At 34.9% G+C, this 27,998-nt stretch overlaps 5 protein-coding genes and 1 non-coding gene across 7 annotated transcripts; 4 read left to right on the top strand and 2 right to left on the bottom strand.

Annotated features, from left to right (window-relative positions):
- Window positions 1–11: 11 nt before the first annotated feature.
- On the top strand, window positions 12–2,311 carry LOC142540634 (L-type lectin-domain containing receptor kinase VIII.1-like). Its single transcript, XM_075646935.1, has one exon. The coding sequence runs from the start codon at window positions 107–109 to the stop codon at window positions 2,114–2,116; it is 2,010 nt and encodes a 669-aa protein (XP_075503050.1). The 5' UTR covers window positions 12–106; the 3' UTR covers window positions 2,117–2,311.
- Window positions 2,312–13,291: 10,980 nt separating this feature from the next.
- Window positions 13,292–16,259, top strand: LOC142540607 (putative calcium-binding protein At1g02270). The gene is made up of 10 exons (XM_075646893.1): window positions 13,292–13,665; window positions 13,757–13,861; window positions 13,952–14,057; window positions 14,520–14,740; window positions 14,838–14,914; window positions 14,995–15,103; window positions 15,196–15,321; window positions 15,434–15,544; window positions 15,654–15,761; window positions 15,873–16,259. The coding sequence occupies exons 1-10, from the start codon at window positions 13,510–13,512 to the stop codon at window positions 16,098–16,100; spliced, it is 1,347 nt and encodes a 448-aa protein (XP_075503008.1). The 5' UTR covers window positions 13,292–13,509; the 3' UTR covers window positions 16,101–16,259.
- A 524-nt stretch (window positions 16,260–16,783) lies between these two features.
- LOC142540600 (NAC domain-containing protein 62-like) lies at window positions 16,784–19,453 on the top strand. Its single transcript, XM_075646881.1, has 5 exons — window positions 16,784–17,098; window positions 17,431–17,711; window positions 18,059–18,295; window positions 18,406–18,909; window positions 18,999–19,453. Exons 1-5 carry the CDS (start codon window positions 16,933–16,935, stop codon window positions 19,260–19,262), a joined length of 1,452 nt encoding a protein of 483 aa, XP_075502996.1. The 5' UTR covers window positions 16,784–16,932; the 3' UTR covers window positions 19,263–19,453.
- Window positions 19,454–19,488: 35 nt separating this feature from the next.
- TRNAM-CAU (transfer RNA methionine (anticodon CAU)) lies at window positions 19,489–19,574 on the bottom strand. The gene is given in 2 exon segments: window positions 19,489–19,524; window positions 19,537–19,574. It is a non-coding gene; the product is annotated as a tRNA-Met (tRNA).
- A 327-nt stretch (window positions 19,575–19,901) lies between these two features.
- Window positions 19,902–21,513, bottom strand: LOC142540628 (nascent polypeptide-associated complex subunit alpha-like protein 4). The gene is made up of 4 exons (XM_075646922.1): window positions 21,306–21,513; window positions 21,123–21,222; window positions 20,470–20,576; window positions 19,902–20,375 (listed from the first exon to the last, which is right to left on the bottom strand). The coding sequence occupies exons 1-4, from the start codon at window positions 21,351–21,353 to the stop codon at window positions 19,986–19,988; spliced, it is 645 nt and encodes a 214-aa protein (XP_075503037.1). The 5' UTR covers window positions 21,354–21,513; the 3' UTR covers window positions 19,902–19,985.
- Window positions 21,514–26,372: 4,859 nt separating this feature from the next.
- Window positions 26,373–27,891, top strand: LOC142540615 (caffeic acid 3-O-methyltransferase-like). 2 transcript variants are annotated; one of them, XM_075646903.1, is made up of 4 exons: window positions 26,373–26,905; window positions 27,014–27,324; window positions 27,414–27,478; window positions 27,567–27,891. In XM_075646903.1, exons 1-4 carry the CDS (start codon window positions 26,508–26,510, stop codon window positions 27,792–27,794), a joined length of 1,002 nt encoding a protein of 333 aa, XP_075503018.1. In that variant the 5' UTR covers window positions 26,373–26,507; the 3' UTR covers window positions 27,795–27,891. The 2 variants fall into 2 exon arrangements, with proteins under 2 accessions (XP_075503018.1, XP_075503026.1); XM_075646911.1 differs by lacking the exon at window positions 27,414–27,478 and having other exon boundaries at window positions 27,661–27,891.
- The last annotated feature ends 107 nt before the right edge of the window (window positions 27,892–27,998 follow it).

Here is a 27,998-nt window from a genome sequence, read left to right as displayed (position 1 = left end):
AAATTATATGAACAAGGAATCAAACATATTCAACAAAACAATAGAAACGAGCACGGCTTCCCCACCGCCATACCCTCACGACAAGAACACATTTTTATTCCTTTTCATGTCACTAATTGTTATAGACCTTTTCTTCTCTACTGTGCTGTCCACTATGGCCTCCACTCCTGCCCATCTCTTCTTGTTCTTCATCCTCACAACCTCGTACACCACACTCGCTGAATCATCCACCACCTCCGGCCCTCAAATTAGCGTCACAAAGAACCTATCTTTCCTGGATTTCAACCCAAACAATCCCACTATCAATCAAGATATCACTTTCTTAGGAAGTGCAGCAATCTCAAAACAAAAGAGCTGTATCCAAGTCCCTGAAAATAGTCTTCCGTATTCAGCAGGAAGAGCAATTTATTCTTCCCCCATCCGCCTGTTCGATCCGACCACTGAAGCGCCAGCTTCGTTTCAAACCACATTTTCCTTCCAATTTGACAGCTTATCAAATATTTCAGGCTCGAATTCAGGTGGGCTGAGTTTTATCATAGCATCGGATGAATTCACAATAGGCAGGCATGGAACGCAAGATGATGCGTGTGATGAAGAATTCAAAGCAGTCGCTGTGGTATTAGATGCTCGCATGGACCACGAATTCGGGCACTCAAAAGGTAATGTCCGAGTCGGCGTCAATTTGGGCAGCATGGTGTCCACCATAGCGGTAAATGCTATGGATTTCGGGGTTCACATCAACGCTGGTTCAGTTTATCGTGCCTGGATTGTTTATGACGGAACTAAGAATTCCATCAACATTTTTCTCGGGCCTGATGGAACTGTTCTACATGCAACACGAATCTATTCTAAGACTCTTGATCTGTCACCTTATTTGAATGAGTATATGTTTGTTGGCTTCTCTGCTTCTATTGGAAACAATCTTACACAAGTTTACAGCGTATGCTCCTGGAATTTCACATCTGTAAGTTGGGCGTTTCTTCGGGTTGCGTCCACTGAAACGTGCGACAGTAAGATTCGCGTGGAAAACGAAGGAAATAGTCAAAATGCTCATCGCAAGACGCCGAGCATATTCTTGATTTTCTTAGCTGTATTTGTACTTGTGCTGGCAATCATGATCAGTCTTTTCTTGATAGGGAAAAGAAGGAAGAAAAGCTCCGATGAAACGGTCGTGGCTTCTGAGCTAAACGTAGGGTGCCCGATGCCTCCAAATAGGACCCGGAAATTCAGTTTTGCTGAAATTTCTTCCGTTACTCGGGGTTTTGGTCAGTTGCAGTTGTTGGGAGGTGACAGTCGGAGTGTTACATATAAAGGAACCTTTGTTAACGGCTGTAACGTGGCCGTTAAGAGATTTTCCGATCACTTCTTCAGTTCAAGCGCATCAGACAGGAAAAGAATTCACAAGGAAATAAAGGAGATGGGAAAAATTCGGCATCCAAATTTAGTTTCTATAAGAGGGTGGTGCTTCGATCGTGGAGAGACGATTATTGTGTATGATTTCATACCAAACGGCAGTCTGGATAAATGGCTATTTGGATTTGGAGAATTGCCATGGACACGGCGATTTAAGGTTATCAAGGATGTCGCAGATGCGCTTAGCTATGTTCATTCTAAGCAATTAGCTCACAAGAATGTTAAAACTAGCAGTGTACTTGTTGATGTCAGCTTCAGAGCGGTGGTTGGGGATTATGGATTTGTATTGTCTTCAACTGAGTCGACCCAGTTTGAGGCATTAGTGAGCCAGAAAGTTGACGTCTTCGAGTTTGGAGTGCTCATATTGGAAGTAGTGTCGGGCAGGGGCAGGAGATCTGACCCTGGGAAGATGGACTTACTGGACCTGGCGTGGGCCATGCACGAAAGTGGCGAAAAGGTCAAGTTGGTGGATAAGAGAATGGGCTCGGCGGTGAACGCAGATCAAGCTAATCGGGTTTTGGAAGTTGGATTGATGTGTACGCTCAATGACAACAAAGGGAGGCCAAGCATGGAGCAAGTTGTGGAGTTCTTGAATGTCGATAAACCGGTACCCGAGTTGCCTCTCAGTCGACCGGTATCTTTGTTCCCATATAGCAGTGGCACTGCGTTATGCAGTGGCTACTCTTGTGCTTCTTTCAAATGATGAATTAAGAACCATTTGTATGATTAACTGATTGTATGTAATTGGCGATGTGGAGTTGTTCCATACGCAATAGACCACACAACGAAGCTATTCAATTATTCGGAGCCCACTGCTCAAAAATCTTGGCGTGATTTGTGAAGAAATTGGTCCAACATCTAAAGTTTAGTTTAATTAATAAAGATCACAATCTGATAATCTTCATTATATTGTATTCTACAAAATGATTGAAGGTTTTACAATAAATTCAAAAATCTCAAGTCAGAGTTGGGTCGACCCAAAGAGACTGTGATCAGTAATTCTATAACAAGGTCTACTACAGATATAAATACCGGCGTTTAAAGAAAATTGTTAAATTCCTTTTTACTTGATGCTACAGCTAGGGGTGTCAATTCGAGTGTGTCGGGTGGGTCGTATCGGATTCAGCAATAGTACTATTCAAATATTGTTCAACCCGAGCCAACCCGAACCCGAGCCAACCCGAAAAGTCTCAACCCGAACCTGAACCCGATCAACCCGTATAACCTGATTTTGAATTTTTTACAATTTTTTTAAAAGAAAATTAAATAAAATTCAAAAAAATAATACTGATATTTTAATTTAAATACATAATAATAAAATCTCTCTAATATATATGATTTAAATCAAAATGAAAATCAAAACTTATTATGCTGTATTTTCCTCAATGTCAAACAATATCTCTTAACTTATTTTATTCACATAAGGTCGTAACCTACTAGTTATCCCAAAATAATATAAATTTCTTAACATTAAGATATTGTCCCCCAACTTCATTTTAAACAATATATTCCAAAAGCATACATATTTAAAGTTAACGCTTAGCATTCTTAAGAACCCAAATTAATGTTTACACATTTAACTATTTCCAAAATCAACTTTCATATTGGAATATCCAAACTTATTATAACTCATATCTCAGATTTTCGCATACTAGTTTTTTTTTCCATAAATAATTTATTGTCCCCAAATCAAATATTTCATCTTAAGTCAGAAGCTTAAGTCAACTCATCTCAAATAGATATAATCCCAATAATATAGGCCAATGCTAATTGTTTCATTAATAAAATTTCATAAAAATCCGATAAGCACGACAAGAAACGCGTTGAACGAGATTTTTCGAGATATTTTCCAAAAATAGAAAGTCTAGAGATAAACATATGGATTGAAAGAATACGTCGAGAGGGTTCCAAAACAGTTGACATAATCGAATTTAGAATTTTCTTCAGAAAGTTATAGGATATACGAAACTTTCCTAAAACGGCAAAAACGCGATTTCGGATGTCTAAATGAAGGAATTTCGGGTTTACGAACCATCCTCACAAACTTGTGAATATTACTCATTTGGTCGTTCCGAAGGAGAATTGATCGGCTCTTTGCAAAAAAAATCTGGCCGATATTTTGTTTTTCCCTTTTCGGTAAAAATTTTCCCAACTGGATTATGAACCTGATGGCTCTGATACCACTTAAATGTCACGCCCCGAGACCGGGGTTAGTCGACACCGGCGTTATTCAACAATCACATAATTGCTAAACAACAAGCCTCGTAGTACAGTATAAACCAAAACCAGTTTATATCATAAATACCATAAAAATGGAGTCGTCCTTACAATAGTAACTCTGAAAAAGATAAAAAATCTGCGAAGCGTTTACAACTTGAATTAAAACTCACAAGAATATATTCTTAATTAAAATTCTTCATGCGTCCACTATCAGTCCAAAAACTGGCGTCTGATTCTTCTTTCTCTATTTCTTTTTCTGATTTATCTGGGAGGGTAGAGTTAGGGGTGAGTATTTTGGGAAATACTCAGCAAGTGGGGGTCGTTCGAGCACAACATAACAAAATGCATAAAAATTCGAAACACACACATTTCATAACATGACTCATACCACGTGCACATCATTAACCAGACACTGAGATTCATCTACTTTCAATGGTTTACTGATATCAGTCCCTAATTTTTACTCATCTAAGGGGGCGATGCCGTATAGCGGTTATCTCCCCCACCGCGTAAGGGTACGTATGGTTGAAATCCCCACCCATATCAAGTTGAATTATCACAGTGTCAAAACATTACTCATGCCAAAAATCGTAACCAGAAGGGTAGAAGAAGAATTGTACTCGACCGAATTTTAAAACACACGAAATGCATAACCGAAATTCACACATTTAAAACAAGCCCACTTACCTTGATCCTTGGAGAAAACGTGAAATTTCGAGAAACATAGAAGAATCATGCAACTGACACTTCGAAAACGCAACAACACATCGCCCGAAAAATCAGCCGTCTTGTAAAATTCTTTGCACCTTATTGAACCGTTGGATCGAGCTCAAAATTTCACAATACATTACCAAGTACTTTAATTAAATTATGAACGGTGGAGATCGAGTTTGAAGTCGTTCAACCTGCTTATGGACAAAAAACGTAGGTATGTTGTTTTTCGCCTAAAATATGAGCAGTTTTCTTACGAATGCTATAAACGAAAAACTAACCGTTGGATTTTTCCGAAATTTGGATATGTTATTCAAAACATACGGAAGCACATTCTGAACGGTGCAGATGGGATTCCGATTACCCGAGCGAGAGAAACGAATTTCTGAACTTGGACATAATTTTGATGACTCGTGCAGAATTTTGGGGGATGAATTTCGAAAATGAAGAGCAAAACTCGAAAATTTGATGTGTAAATGAGGTGTAAATTCTGAATGGGAGCTTCTCCTATTTATAGGGAGGTGGTTGCTATCCTGATCGTATATTATCCTCACGTTTGAACTTTTGAATCAAACTTTATATCTAGGATAATTATCATATCAAATCTTATATCTTTATCTGGTATCAATATCATATCAAATCTTATATCTTTATCTGGTATCAATATCATATCTATCTGGTAAAAATCTTTCCAACTTTGAATTTATATCCCAAACTTTACCTGCTCATATCCAAATATTCCTTATTTAATTCCTTAGATCGTGGTCTATTTATTATCTCAAATTCAAAATATATGCACAATAATATCTTAAATCTTGAGCTCAAAAATATTGTACACGATATAATTATCCACACAACTTTAGATAATCTTGCAAATCTTACATCTTAAATAATGAGATAGATACCCGAAGATTGAGAATAATTATATCACACTTAAGTTACAAAAATATTATCATGATTACAAAATCTTGGGTTTTACATCCCTCCCTCCTTATGGAAAGTTTCGTCCTCGAAACTTGGGTTGGCTTAATCTAAGAAGAGATACGAGTATTGCTCGCACATTTTTCATTCTAGTTCCCAAGTGACTTCTCTTTCAGTATGATTAGAATATCGTCTAAAATTCCTAAATCACATCCCAACGATTCTTGTTAGACATCTTAATAACTAAAGTTTTGACTTACTCATACTTTGAATTATACTTATAACATCATAATTTATTATTATTACTTCTATTACTACATCCAATGATGTTACTTCTATTGAACCATAATTATTAGAATCGTTGATTCTACCAAAACTTACTGTAACCCAATAGTCGCATATCTCATAATCATAATTTGATGAAATAGTTTCTTATGAGAGAGCAAAACCCAAATAAAAACCTTTTGAATCCAAATGTAGCCCAATAATGTAACTCTAACTGAAATCCAAAAATCAATATCACTATTCCATTGAACATTTAATCGAAAGACTAGTCTCATAATCAATCCAATATAAATTCCAAAAATCATTTCTTAAATTTTATATCGACTGTGTAATGCAAACACTAGTTCCCAATTATTTTTATTGTTTCATATCCAAACGCTTGTAGTAATGTAAAATTCCCAAAATTCAAATTATTACTCAATATGGTCAACCTAAAGTAAACCTCAAAAGTATTATCTTAAAAGATAAAAATCAAAATTCCAATTGATCATTTCACATAAACTCTAATCTCAAATTTTCTTTTCTTTTTCTAATACTAAATCTTAATTTCCCATAAAGACCATAAAACTGGTTTTGCATAACGATTTCTCAAATCACGGCGTGCCAATAGTGAGGCTAGAATCGTCTTACCCATGTTTTTTCGACTTAAAGCGTCAGCTACCTCATTCGCTTTGCCTGGAAGGTAGCTTATCGTTTCGTCAAATAATTCAATCCATCATCTTTGCCTCATGTTCAATTCTTTCTGCGTGAACAAATACTCGAGGCTTTGATGGTCAGTGAAGATCTCACACTTGGCGTCGTAAAGGTAATGCTTCATTAATGCAAAAACTATTGCGGCTAACTCAAGGTCGCGAGTTGGGTAGTTTTGCTTATACAGTTCCAGTTGCCTTGATGCAAAGAAAATTACTCTTCCTTCTTGCATGAGTACATATCTTAGACCTTTCTTTGACGGATCTCTGTAATTGAAAAAAATCATTGCCTTCATCAGGCAGCACTACCACCATTGTGGTTGCAAGTTTCATCTTTAAGGTTTCAAAACTTTTCTCACATTATTTGTTCCAATTGAATTTAGAGTTCTTTTGTGAGTTTTGTAAGCTGTATTGCTATTGAGGGAAGATCTTGGAAAAATCTCGATAATAGCTTGTCAATCCTAAGAAGCTTTGAATTTGGTCTTGGCCAGTCTTTGATTGACTCTACTTTCTTAGGATTCGCAAATACTCAAGCCTCACATATTATGTGACCTAAGAAAGTGACGTTCTGTAGCCGAAACTCATCTTTATTGAACTAGAATACAATTCTCTCTCCATTAGCCTATGGACAGTGAGACGGAAATGTTCCTTGTGGTCTTCTTCATTTGGTGAGTAAATGAGGATCTCCTCGATGAACACCGCTAAAAAGTTGTCAAAGAATGGCTTGAACCCATGTTCATTAGATTAATGAAGGCTACCGACACGTTCGTCGAGCCAAAATGCATTACTGCGAACTCATAAGGCATGTACCTTTTTCTAAATGATATTTTGGGAAAATCTCCAGCCCTGACCTTCAATTGATAGTAACATGTTCTCAGGCCGAGTTCGGAGAAGTTGTTGCTTCTTTAAGTTGATCGAAAAGATCGCCTATCATTGGAAGAATATATTTTATTCTCGATTGTGATCTTATTGAGTTCTCTATAATCTATACACAATTTCATACTTCCATATTTCTTATTTACTAATAGGACCAGAGCTCTGCTTTTTGTCTATCAACTCTTGGAGTTGTTCTTTTAGCATCTAGAGTTTAGCTGGCATCATTCGGTATGGTGCTTTGGAATTGGTGCAGCACTGAGAAATAGATAGATTTCGAACTCAACCTCGTGATCCAAGACTATCCCAGGTAATTCTCCCGGAAAAACGTCTGATAATTCCCGCACTATTGGGGCATCTTCCAACTTGAGCTCAATTTCTTTTTGCACTTCGTTCACCATTGCTAGGTTTGCCTGCTTTTATGGCTTTCCAAGTCTTGGAAGCAGAAATAATGTATTTCTGTCTCTTGGCATTGTCATGATACCTGATTTTTTCTTGGTTCGCGGTTTGGATTTTGAAATTCTTACTCCGTCAATCTGCTATTGCACTGCTCTTAGATAACTAAATCATCCATATGATGACATTGAAATCTACCAAAGTACTTGGAATCAAGTCGGCACGGAATATATGCAAATAGATACTAATTTTATTTTATCTTGAAATTATCACAATTATTATCTCAAAACTTAAAACTCATATAAAATATTGGAACTTAACTCAATATCAATCTATACTATATTGATTTAAATCCCAAAAATTATAACTCAGTCGCCATAAAATCTTATTCAACCTTGTACGAATGAAATTAATCAACAATTAATTCTTGCACAAAATCTTTCTTGCATTAAATCTTATTTTCCTCAAGACCATGATCTTAGAGAGATCTAACACATACTATTTTTATTGAATGACTTTCTCCTTGAATCATTTTTTGTACCGTAACGAAAATCAAAACTTATTATGCTGTATTTTCCTCAATGTCAAACAATATCTCGTAACTTATTTTATTCACATAAGGTCGTAATCTACTAGTTATCCCAAAATAATATAAATTTCTTAACATTAAGATATTGTCCCCCAACTTCATTTTAAACAAGATATTCCAAAAGCATACATATTTAAAGTTAACGCTTAGCATTCTTAAGAACCCAAATTAATGTTTACACATTTAACTATTTCCCAAAATCAACTTTCATATTGGAATATCCAAACTTATTATAACTCATATCTCAGATTTTCGCATACTAGTTTTTTTTTCCATAAATAATTTATTGTCCCCAAATCAAATATTTCATCTTAAGTCAGAAGCTTAAGTCAACTCATCTCAGATAGATATAATCCCAACAATATAGGCCAATGCTAATTGTTTCATTAATAAAATTTCATAAAAATCCGATAAGCACGACAAGAAACGCGTTGAACGAGATTTTTCGAGATATTTTCCAAAAATAGAAAGTCTAGAGATAAACATATGGATTGAAAGAATACGTCGAGAGGGTTCCAGAACAGTTGACATAATCGAATTTAGAATTTTCTTCAGAAAGTTATAGGATATACGAAACTTTCCTAAAACGGCAAAAACGCGATTTCAGATGTCTAAATGAAGGAATTTCGGGTTTACGAACCATGCCTCACAAACTTGTGAATATTACTCATTTGGTCGTTCCGAAGGAGACTGGATCGGCTCTTTGCAAAAAAATCTGGCCGATATTTTGTTTTTTCCCTTTTCGGTAAAAATTTTCCCAACTGGATTATGAACCTGGTGGCTCTGATACCACTTAAATGTCATGCCCCGAGACCGGGGTTAGTCGACACCGGCGTTATTCAACAATCACATAATTGCTAAACAACAAGTCTCGTAGTACAGTATAAACCAAAACCAGTTTATATCATAAATACCATAAAAATGGAGTCGTCCTTACAATAGTAACTCTGAAAAAGATAAAAAATCTGCGAAGCGTTTAAAACTTGAATTAAAACTCACAAGAATATATTCTTAATTAAAATTATTCATGCGTCCACTATCAGTCCAAAAACTGGCGTCTGATTCTTCTTTCTCTATTTCTTCTTCTGATTTATCTGGGAGGGTAGAGTAAGGGGTGAGTATTTTGGGAAATACTCAGCAAGTGGGGGTCGTTCGAGCACAACATAACAAAATGCATAAAAATTCGAAACACACACATTTCATAACATGACTCATACCACGTGCACATCATTAACCAGACACTGAGATTCATCTACTTTCAATGGTTTACTGATATCAGTCCCTAATTTTTACTCATCTAAGGGGGCGATGCCGTATAGCGGTTATCTCCCCCACTGCATAAGGTACGTATGGTTGGGATCCCCACCCATATCAAGTTGAATTATCACAGTGTCAAAACATTACTCATGCCAAAAATCGTAACCAGAAGAGGTAGAAGAAGAATTGTATTCGACCGAATTTTAAAACACACGAAATGCATAACCGAAATTCACACATTTAAAACAAGCCCACTTACCTTGATTCTTGGAGAAAACGTGAAAATTCGAGAAACATAGAAGAATCATGCAACCGACACTTCGAAAACGCAACAGCACATCGCCCGAAAAATCAGCCGTCTTGTAAAATTCCTTGCACCTTATTGAACCGTTGGATCGAGCTCAAACTTTCACTAGTAAATTACCAGGTACGTTATTTAAATTATGAACGGTGGAGATCGAGTTTGAAATCGTTCAACCTGCTTATGGATGAAAAACGTAGGTATGCTGTTTTTCGCCTAAAATATGAGCAGTTTTCTTACGAATGCTATAAACGAAAAACTACATGTTGGAATTTTGCCGAAATTTGGATATGTTATTCAAAACATATGGAAGCACATTTTGAACGGTGGAGATCGGATTCCGATTACCCGAACGAGAGAAACGAATTTCTGAACTTGGACATAATTTTGATGACTCGTGCAGAATTTTGGGGGATGAATTTCGAAAATGAAGAGCAAAACTCGAAAATTTGATGTGTAAATGAGGTGTAAATTCTGAATGGGAGCTTCTCCTATTTATAGGGAGGTGGTTGCTATCCTGATCGTGTATTATCCTCGCGTTTGAACTTTTGAATCAAACTTTAAATCTAGGATAATTATCATATCAAATCTTATATCTTTATCCGGTATCAATATCATATCAAATCTTATATCTTTATCCGGTATCAATATCATATCTATCTGGTAAAAATCTTTCCAACTTTGAATTTATATCCCAAACTTTACCTGCTCATATCCAAATATTTCTTATTTAATTCCTTAGATCGTTGTCTATTTATTATCTCAAATTCAAAATATATGCAGAATAATATCTTAAATCTTGAGCTCAAAAATATTGTATACGATATAATTATCCACACAACTTTAGATAATCTTGCAAATCTTACATCTTAAATAATGAGATAGATACCCGAAGATTGAGAATAATTCTATCACACTTAAGTTACAAAAATATTATCATGATTACAAAATCTTGAGTTTTACAAATGTAATATTTAATAATATAAAAGATGATCCAAATTTTTTTTGCTTAATTCTTAATAATTGAATAGTCTCGTAATAACCATGATTTTTTAAACTCATTTTAGCATTTTCAATTAATATGTAAGATATGATATTTTTATACAAAATTATATTCAAACAATACTAAATAATATTCTTTTCACATGTATATTATCAATTTAAAAACAAGGTTACATGTTAATCAATTGATGTATTTTCAAAAATTTACAAACATACATACAAACTCACATATATAAAAATGTAAAGATTAAATGATATAACTTTTAAATAAGTAAATTTATTTATTAATATAAATATTGAAAAGAATTCAAACTGAATATGTATATATGTCAATTAATTATTGGTTCAAATAAATTAATAAAAAATAATATGTTATAATTAAGTACAAAATTTATAAAATTTTATAAAAAAAAGTCCACAAAAATCTATAAAAATCTTGCAAAAAAGTCTACATAAATCCACATAAATCTGTTTATAAATCTATGAGATTCTGTAAAAGTCAATAAAAATCTATCAAATCCATAAAAATCTATCATTTGAAAAAGTCATTAAAAGTCATCAAAACTCTGAATTGAATACACCTCACTAAGACTCTACACTTATAAATAAAGGGCTTCTAACCCTAATCAAGGCATGCTTTCATCTACAAGTATTTACATTAGTCTTGTATTTTTTCTCTCAAATACTGACTTGAGCGTCGGAGTGGCTTCGCCTCCAGGCGGAGTCATCTCACCCTTTTTCTTTGATACCCAGTTATATTTCTGGCGCGGTTTGATCCGGCTTATTGAAGAATTTGGTTCGTGATCGTTTCAAGCTATTTTATTGGGTGTGATTTTTTTAGATCACATCGACTATGATTGTTTAAAATTATAGATAGGCTGTGAAATAATATTCGTTATTGAATAATTTGTGAAAAAATTATGTGTCTACATTCATTTTTGTAAATTTAAGATTAATATTCATATTGTACTTAAGATCTAATTTAATAAATAATATAGGGCAAAAACTTGTGTAAGACGGTCTCACGGATCGTATTTTGTGAGACGAATATCTTATTTGGGTCATCCATGAAAAAATATTACTTTTTATGCTAAGAGTATTACTTTTTATTGTGAATATCGGTAGGATTGATCCGTCTCACAGATAAAGATTCGTGAGACCGTCTTATAAAAGACCTACTCATAATATAGATAGGAATGAGTAAATATGGGTTAGTACGAACTCTTTTGAAAATATAAACCTTGAAATTTCCAAGTACTCGAGCCTATAAATTTGACACACAGAATGTAAAATCCAAGTCCTAATCCATTTTTTACATTAATCATACCATTTCTGAAAAGGTTTTGGCCCCTGCAACTACTCTATGGGTGTCGGCTGGATGGATTTACCTTTTCCACCGCCCAAGGTACAAATCAGCTCTACTTTTCAAATATAGTTTTCTAAAAAAATCTATTTATTTAATGTGTAATACTTGTCATAATTTATTATGGTTTTGCTGATTTTGAGATTATTCGTGAGATGGGTTGATTTGATCTATATATATAAAGAAAATTAATATTTTTCAATGAATAACATCATATTAGATATTTTTTATCTCAAAAAATTGACATATAAAATGATATGATGAAAGTTTTTATGAAATCCGAGTCCGATTCAATGAACAGTATCATTCGTAAGCCAGCAGCCGCACTTTGTTTGCATTTTTTGCTGGGCGAAATTCCACAATCACATATTCAATATCTTAATAAATTCTAGTCCAATACTAAATCAACAAAAATGGATTAAGATTTTGACGATAGAGATGGGAAGATTCAAAATCTCGATTATTAAATAAGTTAATTCAAAAAAAAAAAATTATAAAAAAGTTCTTCCATCATAAAATATCTTTGACTTCTTCTTAGCCAAATAAGATCATTACTTGAATTAAGAAAATTCAGAAAGCTGGAATTTTGAATCTAAGTACGTCGCTCTTAGGAACCCTGAGAAAAAAATGGTAGATCGTTACACAGAACGCTGAAGACATCGAAAACCCTCTTCAATTAAAATCACTTCTACCTAGAATTTGAGAACAAAATGAGAGCTTGTCATTTAATTGAATGTCCCTTGAGGCTTGATGGCACGGGCGGAACCATGTGTTAGCTCAGTCTGGACGATAGTTCATGTGACTTGTTTTTTTTCGATACTTTTTATACATAAAATTTTGTCTTATTTTTCGGTAGTCCGGTGCTCTATTTGTCAATATTAGCTCAACTATAGTTTAAAAAATTTTAATTAAAAAAACATGGCTCCGCCAATGCTTGATGGACTCGATGTCCGTATGATCTGACTTTAGCGGTGGATCTTAATTAACTTTTAGTGAATTTATCTAATTGATTTGACTATAGCCCATCAATACTCCGACATCCATAGTTTTTTGTTTTCACTAAATATATATAAAAGAGAGAAATCTAACATAAAAAAAAAACATTAAAAATTGTCTCATGTTTTTACTTAGAAAGTTTTAATGTAAAGTAACATAAATTGAGGATTCGAGTGGTACCTTTTGTTGCAAACAGTGCTGGCATTTCCACTAGTTTATTGTATTTACGTAGACCACCATTTATTTATTTTATTAGCTGACAAGAAATTATGATAAAATATATATGTGATCAAAAGTATATATTCTTCAAGCAACTGGCCAAATATTTTTATTCTAAAATCGAGCACATACATTCATCGTAGAACCGCCAATAATTAGTCATTAAAAGTTTTTTGAATTCCTACAAAAAAAGTTTCGATCTTTCTGTGTTTTCTTGAATTCTGCTTGATCCCTCCATGTTCATTGATTAAATTACACCATTGGAGTTGTACATATGCGTATAATGGGAAGGAGAAAAAGGAGAATAAACAGAAGAAAGGCTTCAAGAATCGGCAATTATGCAGTGACCTCGTCGATCAAGGATCTCCCTTGTGTTTCTTGCACAACTTTTAATATTCTTGCTCCTATTTACAAAAGACTCAACAGGGAGGTAAAATATATGTGTGTATTAGTTATTGTTTGTATATGAAGGAAATTTTGCTGGCTTTTTTCGTAATTTGTCTATTGGCGGGTGAAAGCAGGATCCCAGTTGCAGAGAAAGCGATGTTAAAGATGATTGGCTGAATAGGAACCAGAGGATTTTGGATTGGTTACTGTATGAAAGATCTTCAATTATCTGCCTCCAGGTTTTGAATTTTCCGCTATGGTTTTAATTTATCTGAATAAAATGTGATATTTGATGTTACTCAAGACGTATGGTCTGTGGGGTGTTACAGGAATTCTGGGTTGGGAATGATGAGCTTGTGAATATTTATGATGAGAGGCTCGAGGATGCTGGTTACGTAAACTTAAAGCTTGCTCGGACGAATAACCGCGGTGATGGTATTTCGTTTTCGTTGGGATTTTATGCTTTTTGATTGTTATAAATTGCTAGTTAGAAAACATTCTGTAATTGCTCTCATGAATTGGAAAAGATAGTAGATCTCAGAAAAAGGTCCTCTTGTTTCAGTTTGATGCATGTGTCATGATTGACTAGTTATGTGATCTGATTTCTGTTTCGAGTATTTGTGTGTTCCTGTTTGATTGGGAATTGTATCTCTCATTTATGTGCACGGATAATACACTAGAATATTAATTGCAAGTTGAGTTAATTGCTGATGATTTAGGAGTTGGATAGAAGTCGCAAGTACATGAAAAAATGAAAAGAAAGATTGTAGGAAACCTTTTCTTGTACAAGTATCATCTTCCCAGCAGCATCACTACTGGAAATTCAAATGAGTTCAGAAGAAAAAAAATTAGCTCAGCCTGTTCAGTAATAAGTTGTTCCTTCTTGAAATTTGATAGGTCTCCTGACTGCTGTGCATAAGGACTACTTCAAGATCATAAGCCACAGAGAGTTGCTTTTCAATGATTTCGGAGACCGCGTGGCACAGCTGCTGCACGTTGAACTGATCGCCCCCTTCTCACAATGTCGGAACGGTGATATACGCCAAGAAATTCTAATAGTGAATACCCACTTGCTGTTTCCGCATAATTCGAGTTTGTGCTTAGAGAGACTACGTCAAGTTAGTTAAACTGATCAGTTTTTTATTCATGTCATTGTTGGAAATGCTTTATTTTGTATCAGTTGCTCATGCAATAGTTTCGTGTTTTGCTTGATAGGTCTACAAAATTTTGCATTACGTGGAATCGTATCGAAGAGAAAATAAACTCAATCCCTTGCCAATCTTACTCTGTGGGTATGCCTTTTTCAAGTAATTTACTGTTACATGTAGCATTCCCATGCTAATTAGCTCTTGTTTTTATTTATTTTCTTCAGTGACTGGAATGGGAGCAAGAGGGGTCATGTTTACAACTTTCTTAGATCTCAGGGGTTTACGTCCTCATATGACACTGCCCATCAGTACACCGATGCAGATGCTCACAAGGTGATTTAGTACCAATGTATTCATGCTATTGTTTTTTAAATGATCTTTTCTCGATTAGATTTGTGTTTCTGATTCCATATTATTCAATGCAGTGGGTGAGCCACCGTAATCATCTCGGGAACATTTGTGGTGTAGATTTCATATGGCTTCTAAATCCAAATAGATACAGGAAACTATTCAAAACAAGTTGGAGCGAAGCAGTGCTTGCAATGTTCAAGGTAGGAACTGAAATTCAACAATTGGTTTTACAAGTTTTGTCATGTAACATCTGCTCTAGCTCGAATTTGATTACTTTGATAATGTATTCTCGGTTTGTTTTTGTCTTCACAGTATCAACTTAGCCGAGTCTCTCTTAACGAGGATGACGCATTTGCCTTTCTGAAGGCTGATAGCCCTGGTGATTACATCACGTATTCTGGCTTCTGTGAAGCATTGCGACAGGTACCATTTTAATCTGGATAGATGGTTTTTATTTGAAAATTTCTTATTTATGGAGTGAGAATCTTGGAAAATAACCATGTATTATAATTTGCTTTCGATGCTCCAACAGCTTAATTTAATTGGACATGGTAATGGACTGAGCAGTGACGAAATTAAGGAACTGTGGACTCGAGCTGATATTGATGGAAATGGTGTTCTTGATCGTAAAGAATTCAAGGTAAGAGACTACTCTACTAATGATAATGAAAATCTATGGTCCTCCTCAGATGCTTGTCTCTCTTACAAAAATATAAGAGGAATATAATTCTTGTGATCATGTATACTACAGCAACGGATATGGAATGCCTCTTGTTCAGAACAAGGAGAAGAAGTGGCCTGCGACGAAATGGTGAATGAGACGGAGCAAACTATTGGATTTAAAGTGAAAAACGCAGCTCTCTTCCCTACTGAGGTAGAAAAAGGAACGTGGCCCGAAGATTACTCGCTTTCAGATCACGCACGACTCACAGTGGTATTCTCACCAGTGAAAATGCCATGCTCTAGATTGACATCGTGAATGAGAGTGTCAAGAAAAGTGTGGGTTTGGGTATATGTGTCCACAACTCAACATGAGTTTCAAGTCTCCATAATATGAAACCATAAGACCCAGTGATTTTGGGCTTTGTACCATCTGAGGCTGAAGATGGGAAAATAGAAATCTTGCTCCTGCGTGCCCCTTGTTCTGTGTCTATATATATCTTGTTGCTGCAGTGAACGTGAACGTCCTCTGCCCTTTGATTCATATTATGTATATGAAGAAGACTGCTTGTACAGGAATCACAACGAAAGAAACTGATTTTCATAACGTGTGATGTAAACAAGTTGAATAGAATAAAGAATAGTTATGAGCTCATCACAAATATTCCATCATCAGAATAACTAGTTATATATATATATATATATAATCATAGTTTCCTTTTTGTGGAGACAAGAAACAAGAAAAACCCACAAAATTAAATCGTAGGATAAAAGTTTTGAGAAATTGTTAAATTACATGACAAAGAAAAAGAAGAAAAAAGGGACACAAAAATGACTTCCCTTTGCCTTAAGCTGTAAGGGATTGACTTTCTTGCATTCAACCACGCGTTCGCCTGATTCATAAATTTAAATAGATAAAATTATTAAATGTCCTTTTTTCTTAATATAATAATCTAATTTTATTAGAAATTAAATGATGATGGTAAAAATATTCTGTCTCACACGGTATATACACCGGGTGACTGATAATGGATGTCATCAAGTTCCCCTGAATTCCCAAGTCCCAACTCTCTTGTTCTTTTGTTTATTTATTAAACTTTTCTTTATTAAAGAGCTCTGCTTTATCCTTTTGCTTTCTCTGATTTGATTTAATGGCTGTGCTTCCGTTGAAAGCTTTACCGGTTGGCTTCAGATTCCGGCCGACGGATTTGGAATTGATCGATCACTATTTGAGGAATAAAATTAATGGACGTGACAAAGATGTCACTGCTATTCGTGAGCTTGATGTCTGCAAATGGGAGCCATGGGATTTACCTGGTGATTTTTCTTTCTTTCTTTTTTTTTTTGCAAAAACAAGAATGACCTTGCGTCGGAGATTCTTTTTGTAGATTTGTTCATTGCTTTTGATTGTTTAACTTGAGAAGTTGAAGTACTTTACTTCAGTTTCTTGAGATATAATCTTTTGTTGCTTTTTTTGGTGTAAGATTCCCATTTACCGTGCGTTTGTCTTGTTCTGATTATGATTGTCTGGTCCGCTTTGTTGAATTGTTACACAATATGTGTTTTTGTTTCGAGGTAATGTTTAACTGTCAGATAAATTCGGATTCTGGGCGTTAAGGGATATATGTGCTGTTGTCGATTTTTTGCAGATTTATCGGTTATACCGTCAATTGACAACGAGTGGTTCTTTTTCTGCCCCAAGGATCGTAAGTATCAGAATAGCCAAAGATCCAACCGTGCAACCGAGAAAGGTTATTGGAAAGCTACTGGTAAAGACAGGAATATAGTTTCTAAGAAGGGAGCAAAGATTGGGATGAAAAAGACTCTGGTTTTTTATAGCGGACGTGCACCCGATGGCAAGAGGACTAATTGGGTGATTCATGAGTATCGTGCTACCGATAAATCGCTTGATGGAACTCATCCTGGTCAGGTCGGGACGTCGTTATTTGCAATATATTTTGTGTTGAGATGTTCGGATACAATGAAATGTTTCCTGTTTTTTAGGAGTGTCACATTAGTCAAGATGGTGGGGGAGTGATGGTGTTGTGATTAAGTAGCAACCTTTTGATTTAAAAATCACTTAACCACTGGGGAATGAAATCATGAATCTTTCATTCATTTAACCTATCCCCTGAATCACTTTGTGTAAAGTTTCGTTACTTTGAAGTTCTGGGTGAATAGATGTCATGGGGTTAATTAATATTTTGTTTAACCATTGCATATCTTCATGTATCTTTTTCGTGTCTTGATGGTTTGTTGAATGAATTTCTTTAACAGGGTGCCTTTGTACTCTGCCGTCTGTTTAAAAAGGATAATCTCAAGAAAGACGATGCTGCCGAAAGCTCAAACCATGAAGAAGTTGAGGATATTGCCTCTTCTCCCACAGTCACCAAGTGTTTTGTTGACGATGAACGATCAGAAGCTGTTATACAAGCGTGTGGAGGCAGCATTGAAATGCAACCTCCAGCTGATGATAAATTTCCAATTAAAACTTCAGATTCGCCGTCTTTCCCAGTAAGTTAAAGAACCATGCTTGAAACCAACCTTCTAACAATAGTGATCAATATTTGAGTCACTGCTACTCTTTTAACTCTTTATTGCTTTTTGCTGATAATTTTCTACAGCCCTACCCGGACTTGGAAAAATTATTGGGCTTGTGTCCTCCTATTCAGGAGCCAGAGGAATGGAAAATCTTCTCGCCAATGCATTCACAGATGCAAATGGAGCTTGGAAGCCCATACTTGTGTACCGACAGCTTCTCTGGGGATATCAACGACGACCCAAATGCTATCCCTTTCCAAAATGGAACAAATGCTAGTGATATTGACATCTTCTTAGACTCGATTTTAAATGATCCAGAGGAGCACAGCTGCATGACCAATGTGGAAAAATCTGGTGGGTATAGTAGCCCTGCAGTGTACAGAAACAGCTCTTTCGGACCTGGAATCAGGTTAAGGACTCGCCCAACATCGAACCGAGTAAATGCCCATGATTCTGCTGAACATGGAATGGCTCCTAGGAGAATGCATTTGCAGACGAAATTGGAAATTGGACCCGCTCGGTGTCCCCTTGGTGGAGATTCAAATGACATTAAAGTAAAAGATGAGGAAGAGTCGACGGTGACTGAGGTGAGATGACTTTTGCCATATAAATAACCAAATATTAACACGAAAGCTCATCATAAAAAACATGTTTTTCACAAGATTGGTTTTTACAGGACAAAAATTCTATGAATCCTCACGCCTTGAATAAGCCGGAGGAATCAACATCAGATGAAACAAATCAAGGCAAACAGTCCAGTGATTCGAGCAGAAGTGTAACAGCCAAATCCAAGAATCTTGATGAAAGCCATGAAGATTTTCCTTCTGTCTGCCGCTTACAACTTTCTGGGAATGCACCATATTTGTATGTGCCCAAGATAGTCGTCTCCACGGGTCTCATCCTCGTACTTGTTGGAGCATTGTGGTATCTTAAATTATGAATCAAAGAGGAGAACCGTTTTTTTTTTGGTAATGTGACTCTAGGATTAACAGGCTTAGCCTGACGCGATTTGCACGAGCATTATTTCATTACAGAATATTGTATGTGGCTAAGTGTAGTTTTTGTTAGGACGACTGTCGTGGATACAATATGATTTCGTTTGTTCCAAACTTCCAACGTGATATTTCTATTTTCTTGGTTTTTTACGTGGGGAAAAAAAAAGATGATGGGGTGAGAGAGGCTCGAACTCTCGACCTCAGGATTACTCAGAAAGCTATGAGACCTACGCGCTAGCCAACTGCGCCACCACCCCATGTTGAGATATTTAAAGTACAGTTATATATATAAACCATATTAGTTACTCAAGTGATGCACACACATATCGCACCACACAAATAATGGACTTACTTGAAAGCGCTATCCACCACCCGATTCTTTGAATGGACGGACTTACGAAGATACTGATTAAAGGGAAATGAGATGGATCCCCACTCCTCGAAATAACATGTATTGGTTTCTATTGATTGGACTGAATGAAAAACATTTGGTCGACTTGTAGTTTCAAACGTTCGATTTATTGAATTAGTCCGTCTACAAGCATAGAGCCCCTTTCTTGATGAAACTAAATCCAAACAAAACAGGAAATAAAGGGGCATTTCCGTTGCTAAACATCGTCCACTGAACCAATTAATACAGCGAATAACAGTGTGACATTGATTCCAAATCACCACCACAAAATGCATACAACCTTGTATGAAAATATAACAATCATGACAGAATTCAGGTGGTCAACTCCATCGTGAGTCTTTAAGGCCTTCACAGCCTTGGCCTTGGAAGAAACACCTGCTTGTGTCATCACCAAATCAATATCCCGAGCCTCCACTCCGGTCTCGTCAACCTCCTCCTCTTCATCATCCGTATGCACATGGCCGGCCGTTGCTGCACCTATTCCAGGCTTGGCCATCACAGAGCCCATATCTGGCATCCTGAATTGTTGGGCAGCCTGTGACTGTAACTGAGAGCTCAAATCCTCGATTTTAGCCTCCCCAAAAATGACATAGGTCTCAGAATTCGGGCTTTTGAATACATCCGGTTTTGAGATGAAAAATAACAACTGATGATGCATCATGGCTGGCTCCATTATACTAGCATCATAAAATGCAAATCACAAAAGGGAACGACTGATAAAGAATGTGATTGGGGGTTACGTTTTTGGTTCTCTTGACTGTGACCCTGCTAACTCCAGTAACAGGTTTCATACCAAGTTTCAGCATGGCCTTACGACTCTTCTTCTCGCTTCTGCTCTGCTTGGAACCTGTTCAATTTTCCCACCAAAGAAACTCTTCAATTCAAGTACACCAGAAGCTCAAAATTTTGTAACAAGCTAGCAAAAGAAATGCAGGGGTAAAAAGTAGTGTTTCAAATGGTTGCCAAACACAAGGATGCTTTTGAAATTTATTCTTAACAATATGTGTTAGTTAGAGACTAGAGAATAGAGACCAATAATGAAAAAGAAATCGATAAGAGACGCAAAACAATAACTAACAACCTCCTTGTCCAAGATAGACTATTTACCTGCAAATAGATGCAGTACAGAAGCCAAAAAAACAAACTGACTGTATTCTATCATCCTAAACGAAACGCAAATAGGCCATTTCTTCAAAATATTAAAACAAGGATGTTTCATGAAGGCATAGCAAATTAAGGTAAATAAAATCCATATAGCCCCTATAACAATTTAATATCGCAAAAGAACAGAGATTTTTGAGTAAACAAACAAATCTAGATTCTTGACAAAAGCTTTACATACAATCCTCACACAGCAAGAACAATAGTTTTTTTGCTGGAAAGAAACACAAACCTGGGGTACCATCTTCCTTGTCATCACCTTCATCATCAGAATCGTCAGCTTCATCTCCGTTGTCATCATCTTCCTTCACATCCTCCACGAGCGGCTCATCCTAGAAAAAAATCAAGAAAAATCATCCCAACTCCAAAAACTCAAAATAAATGCACTAAAAAGAAGAAAACTTTGAAAGATTACCTGCGTCTTTTTCTGGGACTTAACTTTTTCAACAACGGGACCCGGCATGACTCGTTTGTTCAGGAACTAGAATACAGCCACAGGAGAGGAGAGTTGGGTGGAATTAGCTACGTGGAAGAAGAAGAAGGCATAAAGATTGGATCTTTACTCTAACTCTAGGTTTGATCGGTAGTTTGGGCTGGGATCCAACATCCAGGCTTTAGCCATATTCGTTCATAATCGATCGGTCTAGTGATTTAATCAATCAGATCAGAATATTATTATATTATATATTAAATAATAAATTCTAAATATTTTAAATATGTATATAAATAATAAAAATATATATTTACTAAGGTTTACAAAATCAGAAAAACTATAATATTAAAATAATATTTTTAACAAAATTCAAATAATCATGTATACGACAAAAAATAAAATTTTGAATAATCTGAATCGATCCAATCAATTCTTAACCAGTATTTGGAATTTGTTCGGGCCGAACCCATGACTGATTCTTAGATGAATCGATTGAACCAATCGGTCCAATCTGATTATGAAAACACTAAACATATTTTTTCAAATATCATACAATTTTTTTTAATGATATAATATAATTAACTCAAAATAAATGCTTCAGACATAATGATATAATAATATAATTAACTCAAAATATATGCTTTGTAAATTAGCTATTACTATACAATAAATTCATTACAAAGATCTCATTTATAAAAATATTATGATAAATTCAATACAAAATATCATGAAATAATAGCAAAATATTACTGATATAATAACAAAACCTTACGATATAATTGTTGTAAATATCGTTATACGATACTTTAGTTGTACATTTAACATTATTCAATTTTTATATATTACAAAAAAAATCTCCAACCGGGCCAAGACAATGTTTTTGCACATTGAAATGTTGAATTTCATCATAGTGAAATAAATTATTCATTGATTAAATTATTATTTTGCTAAACCAATTGAGTAACTATCTAGTTGTGAATTTATCCTGATAATATTTTCATTTTGGTACACAATTATCTATTGTTAACTGATATAAAAAAATATGTCGAGTGCTACACAAGCATTTTGTGGGTGTAAAAAACTTAAGTTGAATTAATAATTATTAAAATCATTATCAACTAATTATAAATTATAATTAAATTTGTGTACCGAGATAGTGTGATTCTAGATTCCAATAAAAACATCAAGCACGATTCAAATTTTCTCGGTCAAACCCATTATCTAGATTGTGATTTTGTGCACTGTTAGGATCGCTAACTAAAGTGTTTAGAGAGAGAGAGGTGAACAAACGCTTCACAAATTTCTTTTATTTTGAATCTCAGTGTTGACAATCAAGGATAAATATCGATGCTTCTGAATGCAGTAGACAACTTAGAAAGTGAAAGTACGGAAACACTCCACCCAAACTCAGTGAAATACGATGCCAACAAAAACAGTAACTCAAGTAAAATTGCTGAAAAGTAAGAAATTCAATCATTGTTTAAAGAAGTTTGAAAATTACAATCCTTCTATGTCTTTCCGTCTTATGTTTCAGTATAAAATTTGGTCAATACAATCACCTTATACAACTCAATTCGGCGGGACTTATATAAATGTCTACTCAAACTCCTAATACACAATTTCACTACACAATATGAAACTCGTGGAAAGACACAAACTAAGATATAAATTCTTTGAGATATAAATATATCTAATCATTTAAAGATAACTTCACAAGACTACTGAAAATCCAGAAGTGTATGGTATATTGATATGAGATCTAAGACATGCAGATGTACTTATATAAAAGGAGAAATTTGTAAAATAACATTGGTCAACTATTTTACATTTGAGGAGGTCATTTTCTTAAATAAATAGTTGACGAAAATTAAAAAACAAAATACTCACTTGTATAAAACATCTATTGTTTTGATGGTATGTTGATTTGATTGAAATGCTGAGTTTTACGGTTAATCATTCGTTATGTTTTTCTACTACATCACTCAAACTTTAATATGATCTCACATGCAGTGGCGGAGCCAGAAATATGGCATTTGGCTCCGCCCCTGCCCACATGCACTTTGTCGTGATTTTAGTCCATATATTAGAATTTAATTTTTTAAAAAATCCCAAACTACAATTTACACAAATATGTAATCAAATATATACAAAAAAAATTAAAAAAAAGACTAAATAATTGTTACTAATAAATGCTAGTTTTGATATCGAAGATTCAAATCTGAGATATACGTCAATATTCTGTCATAATTTCAAAGAGGGAGACAACATTTAATAATGAAGATAAATTGGGTAATAAACCTAAAACAGGGAGTGAGTAGTTTGTATATTATTGGGTTAATTAGATTTATCAAAAAATTAAAGTAAATTGCGTAATAAACCTGAACCAGAGAGTTTGTTAGATAGCCGTTAGGTAGTGGGCTGTATATATTTTTATTTAGGTCGAACCAATTTATTAGTGTACCCAACTAATTATAAAGAATCGAGTTTAGCTCACTCTATGTTTCGTCCCGATGTCATGAGATTTGTTAGATTGGCGAATAAATTTGGAGAATTTTGCATTACATATACACATTTAAAATTGATAAAAAAAAATTACTAAAATTATTTCAAAAAGTGTTTCCATGATATAGAGAGAGTAAACGCATGGATCCACTTGTTGGGAAAAAATACATTGTTCACACTTAGCTAGGCATGTAAACGAACTAAACCGTTTGTGAGCTATTTGAAGCTCGATTCGATAAAAGCTCGTTTGAGCTCGTTTAATGAGGCTCGTTAAGATAAACAAACCAAACTCAAGCTTTACAGTTTTCGGCTCGTTAGCTCGTGAACATGTTCGTTGGTAAGTTCATGATTAATTTTTTTTTGATATTTGATTTATTGATTTTACATATTATTTATGAAAATATATAGAAAAATCTATTAAATTTATTTATTATAATAAATTTACAGATTTTAATAAGAATAATATATTTTTCTTTAAATATATAATTTACTTTTTAATTAATTTAATGAAAATTTAAATGTATAATTCATATTTATTAAGCTTGTTTAGGCTCGATAAAGGCTTGAATAAGCTCGTGAGCCATGCATATATTCGTTAAATAAAGCTCGAGCTCGGCTCGATTATAAACGAACCAAGCTCAAACATTCAAGAGTTCAGCTTAGCTCGACTCGATTACATCCCTACACTTAGCCATTGGTAGCAAAGTTAGCATAAAAAGTGTACATTAAACCAATTCTATGATCGAGTATAAATCCGATTGGATATAATTTCCAAAGGATATTGAATCCCGTCTTACAGTTGGGAAAAAACAAAAACTAAGAATTAAGAGCAACTGGTTTGGCTATGATTGAGTTTGGGGGTGTATTCAATGTAGGAGATTTATTGACTTTTAATGACTTTTGTAGATTTTAAAAGTAGAGATGTATTCAATTAAGACTTTTACATAGGTATTCAAAATAGACTTTCATAGAGTTTTAAGAAGTCAAGTGATATTCAACATTGACTTTTAAAAACTCTATAAAAGTCTAGAGGTATTCAAATTTTCAATAGAATTTTAATAAATTCATGGAATTCATTAACATACAAACATTAAAATCTAAGGTATAACTATAAATTGTCATAAATTGTATTTGGTTCAATCCAAAGATTTGGATGGATTTTTAAAACTTCTAACTCATACACGAGTTCGAGTTTGACTTAGTTTTTTTTTTTTAATGACAATGGAATTCGTAACCACTATCTTTCGGTATGCATTGAGTTTTCTTGTGATGATGAAACCGGTAATCACTATCTTTCGATATGGGGTAAACCATAGGGATAACACAATCATGGTTCGCCGGAACGACGGTAACTGATGTTCCAAAGTTCCAGGACAAATCAGTGATTGCTTTGTAGCGTTGTTCTTCGAGGTTATAGCAGCACTTTAACGGTGGAACAGAATAATAGCGATCGGAACGGAACGTGAAAGTGCTAATTGGATGTACTATCTTCAGCAAGGCTCGCCTAAATCCACGGATCAGAAGGTTGTTTTGTGTTTTTAATCCAGGTTTTTTAATCATCAAATGCATTGATGAAACTTCCCATTATTATTCTGGAATATTTATGTTTTGGGTAGAATTCAGGTTGTTGTTGCATCAGGGAATTGGGTTTTGGAATCGGAATAAGTTTAGAATAAGATTAGGTTGTTTTTTTTTAATGATTTGATTTTGAAAACTTTCTTGAATACCTAAATGAGTTATGTCCTTCAGTTACTCCGTCTTGCGTGGAACACTTCAAGTTCTTCAGGGGGATATGGATATCCGGGTAATTATATTTCTAGGCACGATTCTCTTGATAGATCATTTGATTTTTTAACATCTGGTACACATGGAATTAGACATCGTGGATTTGATTTTGGGTCGTCTCAATATATTGGTGATATATACAATGAATCTTCATCATCTATATGGCGTGGTGTTGAACGTCATGGTTCCGAGTATAGATCTTCAAGTACAGCTGATAGTTCTAGTGGGTGTCGTGGATTCAGATATTATAATCGTCGTGACGAAACACTATTACAAAATCAATCAACTCAATCTAATCAACATCCCTATGAACAATTACGTCAATATCCATATCTTTGAAATCAATTTAATCAACGGGATAATCATGGAGAATATAACAATGATTAATGTAATTTATATTTAAATTTTTTTACTAATTTTTTGAATTTATTAAATTTTTTTATGCAACCGTTCCTCAATATAATATTGGAACTGGAATGGTAGTTTCCGTTCCAAGTACCGCAACCGTTCCGGCGATCCATGAACACAATATCTCACAAATCATAATAGTCAAATAAACTGAATTGGGCAAACCTGTGCGGCAAGTTTGTTCGAGAAAATATTGATCAAACGCTTGCATACTACACTAAATCAGACACACTTCCCTTCTTGCGCTTGACTTAGTTGTTTTAAATGACTTTGGAGTAATTATACTCAACCCGCATAAATATGTGATTTTTAATAATATAGTTCCAAAATAGATGCTTTAGATGCAGCCGGCGTGTGGATTCTAAATACATTGAATTAAAAGTTAGCTTGTGTTAAGGCTAATCTAGTACTTTTCTAACTATATATATTGCATTGATCAGATACTTTCTTACAATTTACATATAGTAATTATCATCAGTGAGAATTTCGATGGATGACGATCAATATTCAGAAGAGGAGAATGTCTGCCTTGCCTTGCAATTAGCATGTGGTTCGGTGTTTCCTATGGTACTTAAAGCAGCAATAGAACTTGATCTTCTCGAAATCATTAGAGAAGCTGGCCCGAATGCTTCACTTTCTGCTTCTGAAGTTGCATCCCAGCTTCCAACCAAAGACTCCGACTTTGCATCCAGCATGCTGGACCGAATCCTCCGGCTTCTGGCTGTCCAAGCTGTTCTCAAATGCAGTAGAAAACTGCTGCCCTGTGGCGGTTTCGAGCTGCGATACTCTTTAGCTCCGGTGAGCAATTTGTTCACCAAAAACGAGAATGGTGCTTGTATAGCACCAACATCACTGTTTATTCAAGACAAGGTCTTGATGGAGAGCTGGTAATTAATTATATAGATTAGATAAGTTTTTCTATATCAGTATGGAACTCAAGTTAATAGATTTGTGGACGATTTCTTAATATTTTGAATGCATGGAATTAAGGACAGGTACCACTTGAAAGATGCTATATTGGAGGCAACAATTCCATTCAACAAAGCACATGGAATGACATTATTTGAGTACGCGGCCACAGATTCAAGATTTAACAACGTGCTCAATCTCTGTATGTCTAATCATTCTGTTATCATCATGAAGAAAATCGTGGAAATATACAAGGGATTTCAAGGTCTCAAGTCCCTGGTGGATGTTGGCGGTGGAATCGGAGTCAGTCTCGACATGATCGTCTCTAAGTACCCATCAATTAAGGCCATCAACTTTGATTTGCCACATGTTATTCAAGTCGCTGCATCTTACGCCGGTACTCTTTGTTCTAAAATTTGAGAAAATGTTAACGTACGTATGTTCAGTTACTCAAGATTTTAATATGCGCGTTTGAGTACGTATTAGGCATAGAACACATCGGTGGAGACATGTTTGCCAGTGTGCCCAAAGGGGATGCCATTTTCATGAAGGTGTTTGCTCACATTTTTAACTATACATACCTGCTTCTTTAATATATATCACTAGCTAACCGGGACATATATGTATATATATATATAGTGGATTCTTCATGATTGGAATGATACAGAATGCATAAAAATCTTGAAGAATTGCTACGAAGCTTTACCAGTAAATGGAAAAGTGATTATTGCAGAATGTATATTATCTGAGACCCCAAGTAGCAGCAGCAATTGGGATGCGTTGGGAGCCATGACAGATGTGATGATGTTAGCATACAGCCCAAGTGGGAAAGAGAGGACTCTGCAGCAATATGAAGCCTTGGCCTAGTGAAGCTGGCTTCACTAAACTCTTCAAAATTTGCTCTTCTTATAGCATTTGGATTATGGAATTGCACAAGTGATTATTTGCCATGTTTATTTTAAAAGATCTGTATCACTTCAAACAATAATAATAATTTATATTAATGTTATACCGTTGAAAATAAAGAGTTAAAATTATTGAATGTTGAAAATAAAAGTTTTAAATATTGAA

Source organism: Primulina tabacum, chromosome 1, assembly GCF_025594145.1.
Source record: "Primulina tabacum isolate GXHZ01 chromosome 1, ASM2559414v2, whole genome shotgun sequence".
Taxonomy (NCBI): Eukaryota; Viridiplantae; Streptophyta; class Magnoliopsida; order Lamiales; family Gesneriaceae; genus Primulina; species Primulina tabacum.
The sequence above is the reverse complement of the archived record's forward strand: the minus strand, read 5'-3'. Positions and strand labels throughout refer to the sequence as shown.

Bases quoted from the DNA above. Each gene is read 5' to 3' on its own strand.
- LOC142540628 (XM_075646922.1), bottom strand. From the start codon at position 21,353: ATGCCGGGTCCCGTTGTTGAAAAAGTTAAGTCCCAGAAAAAGACGCAG. The intron at 20,577-21,122 runs GTTTGTGTTTCT...AAAATTGAACAG, and splicing joins CAAGGAAGATGGTACCCCAG to GTTCCAAGCAGAGCAGAAGC. The intron at 20,376-20,469 runs GTAACCCCCAAT...ATGCATCATCAG, and splicing joins CAGTCAAGAGAACCAAAAAC to TTGTTATTTTTCATCTCAAA.
- LOC142540634 (XM_075646935.1), top strand. From the start codon at position 107: ATGTCACTAATTGTTATAGACCTTTTCTTCTCTACTGTGCTGTCCACT.
- LOC142540607 (XM_075646893.1), top strand. From the start codon at position 13,510: ATGCGTATAATGGGAAGGAGAAAAAGGAGAATAAACAGAAGAAAGGCT. The intron at 13,862-13,951 runs GTTTTGAATTTT...GGGGTGTTACAG, and splicing joins CTTCAATTATCTGCCTCCAG to GAATTCTGGGTTGGGAATGA. The intron at 14,058-14,519 runs GTATTTCGTTTT...GAAATTTGATAG, and splicing joins GACGAATAACCGCGGTGATG to GTCTCCTGACTGCTGTGCAT.
- LOC142540615 (XM_075646903.1), top strand. From the start codon at position 26,508: ATGGATGACGATCAATATTCAGAAGAGGAGAATGTCTGCCTTGCCTTG. The intron at 27,325-27,413 runs GTACTCTTTGTT...AGTACGTATTAG, and splicing joins AGTCGCTGCATCTTACGCCG to GCATAGAACACATCGGTGGA. The intron at 27,479-27,566 runs GTGTTTGCTCAC...ATATATATATAG, and splicing joins GGGATGCCATTTTCATGAAG to TGGATTCTTCATGATTGGAA.
- LOC142540600 (XM_075646881.1), top strand. From the start codon at position 16,933: ATGGCTGTGCTTCCGTTGAAAGCTTTACCGGTTGGCTTCAGATTCCGG. The intron at 17,712-18,058 runs GTCGGGACGTCG...TTTCTTTAACAG, and splicing joins ATGGAACTCATCCTGGTCAG to GGTGCCTTTGTACTCTGCCG. The intron at 18,910-18,998 runs GTGAGATGACTT...TGGTTTTTACAG, and splicing joins AAGAGTCGACGGTGACTGAG to GACAAAAATTCTATGAATCC.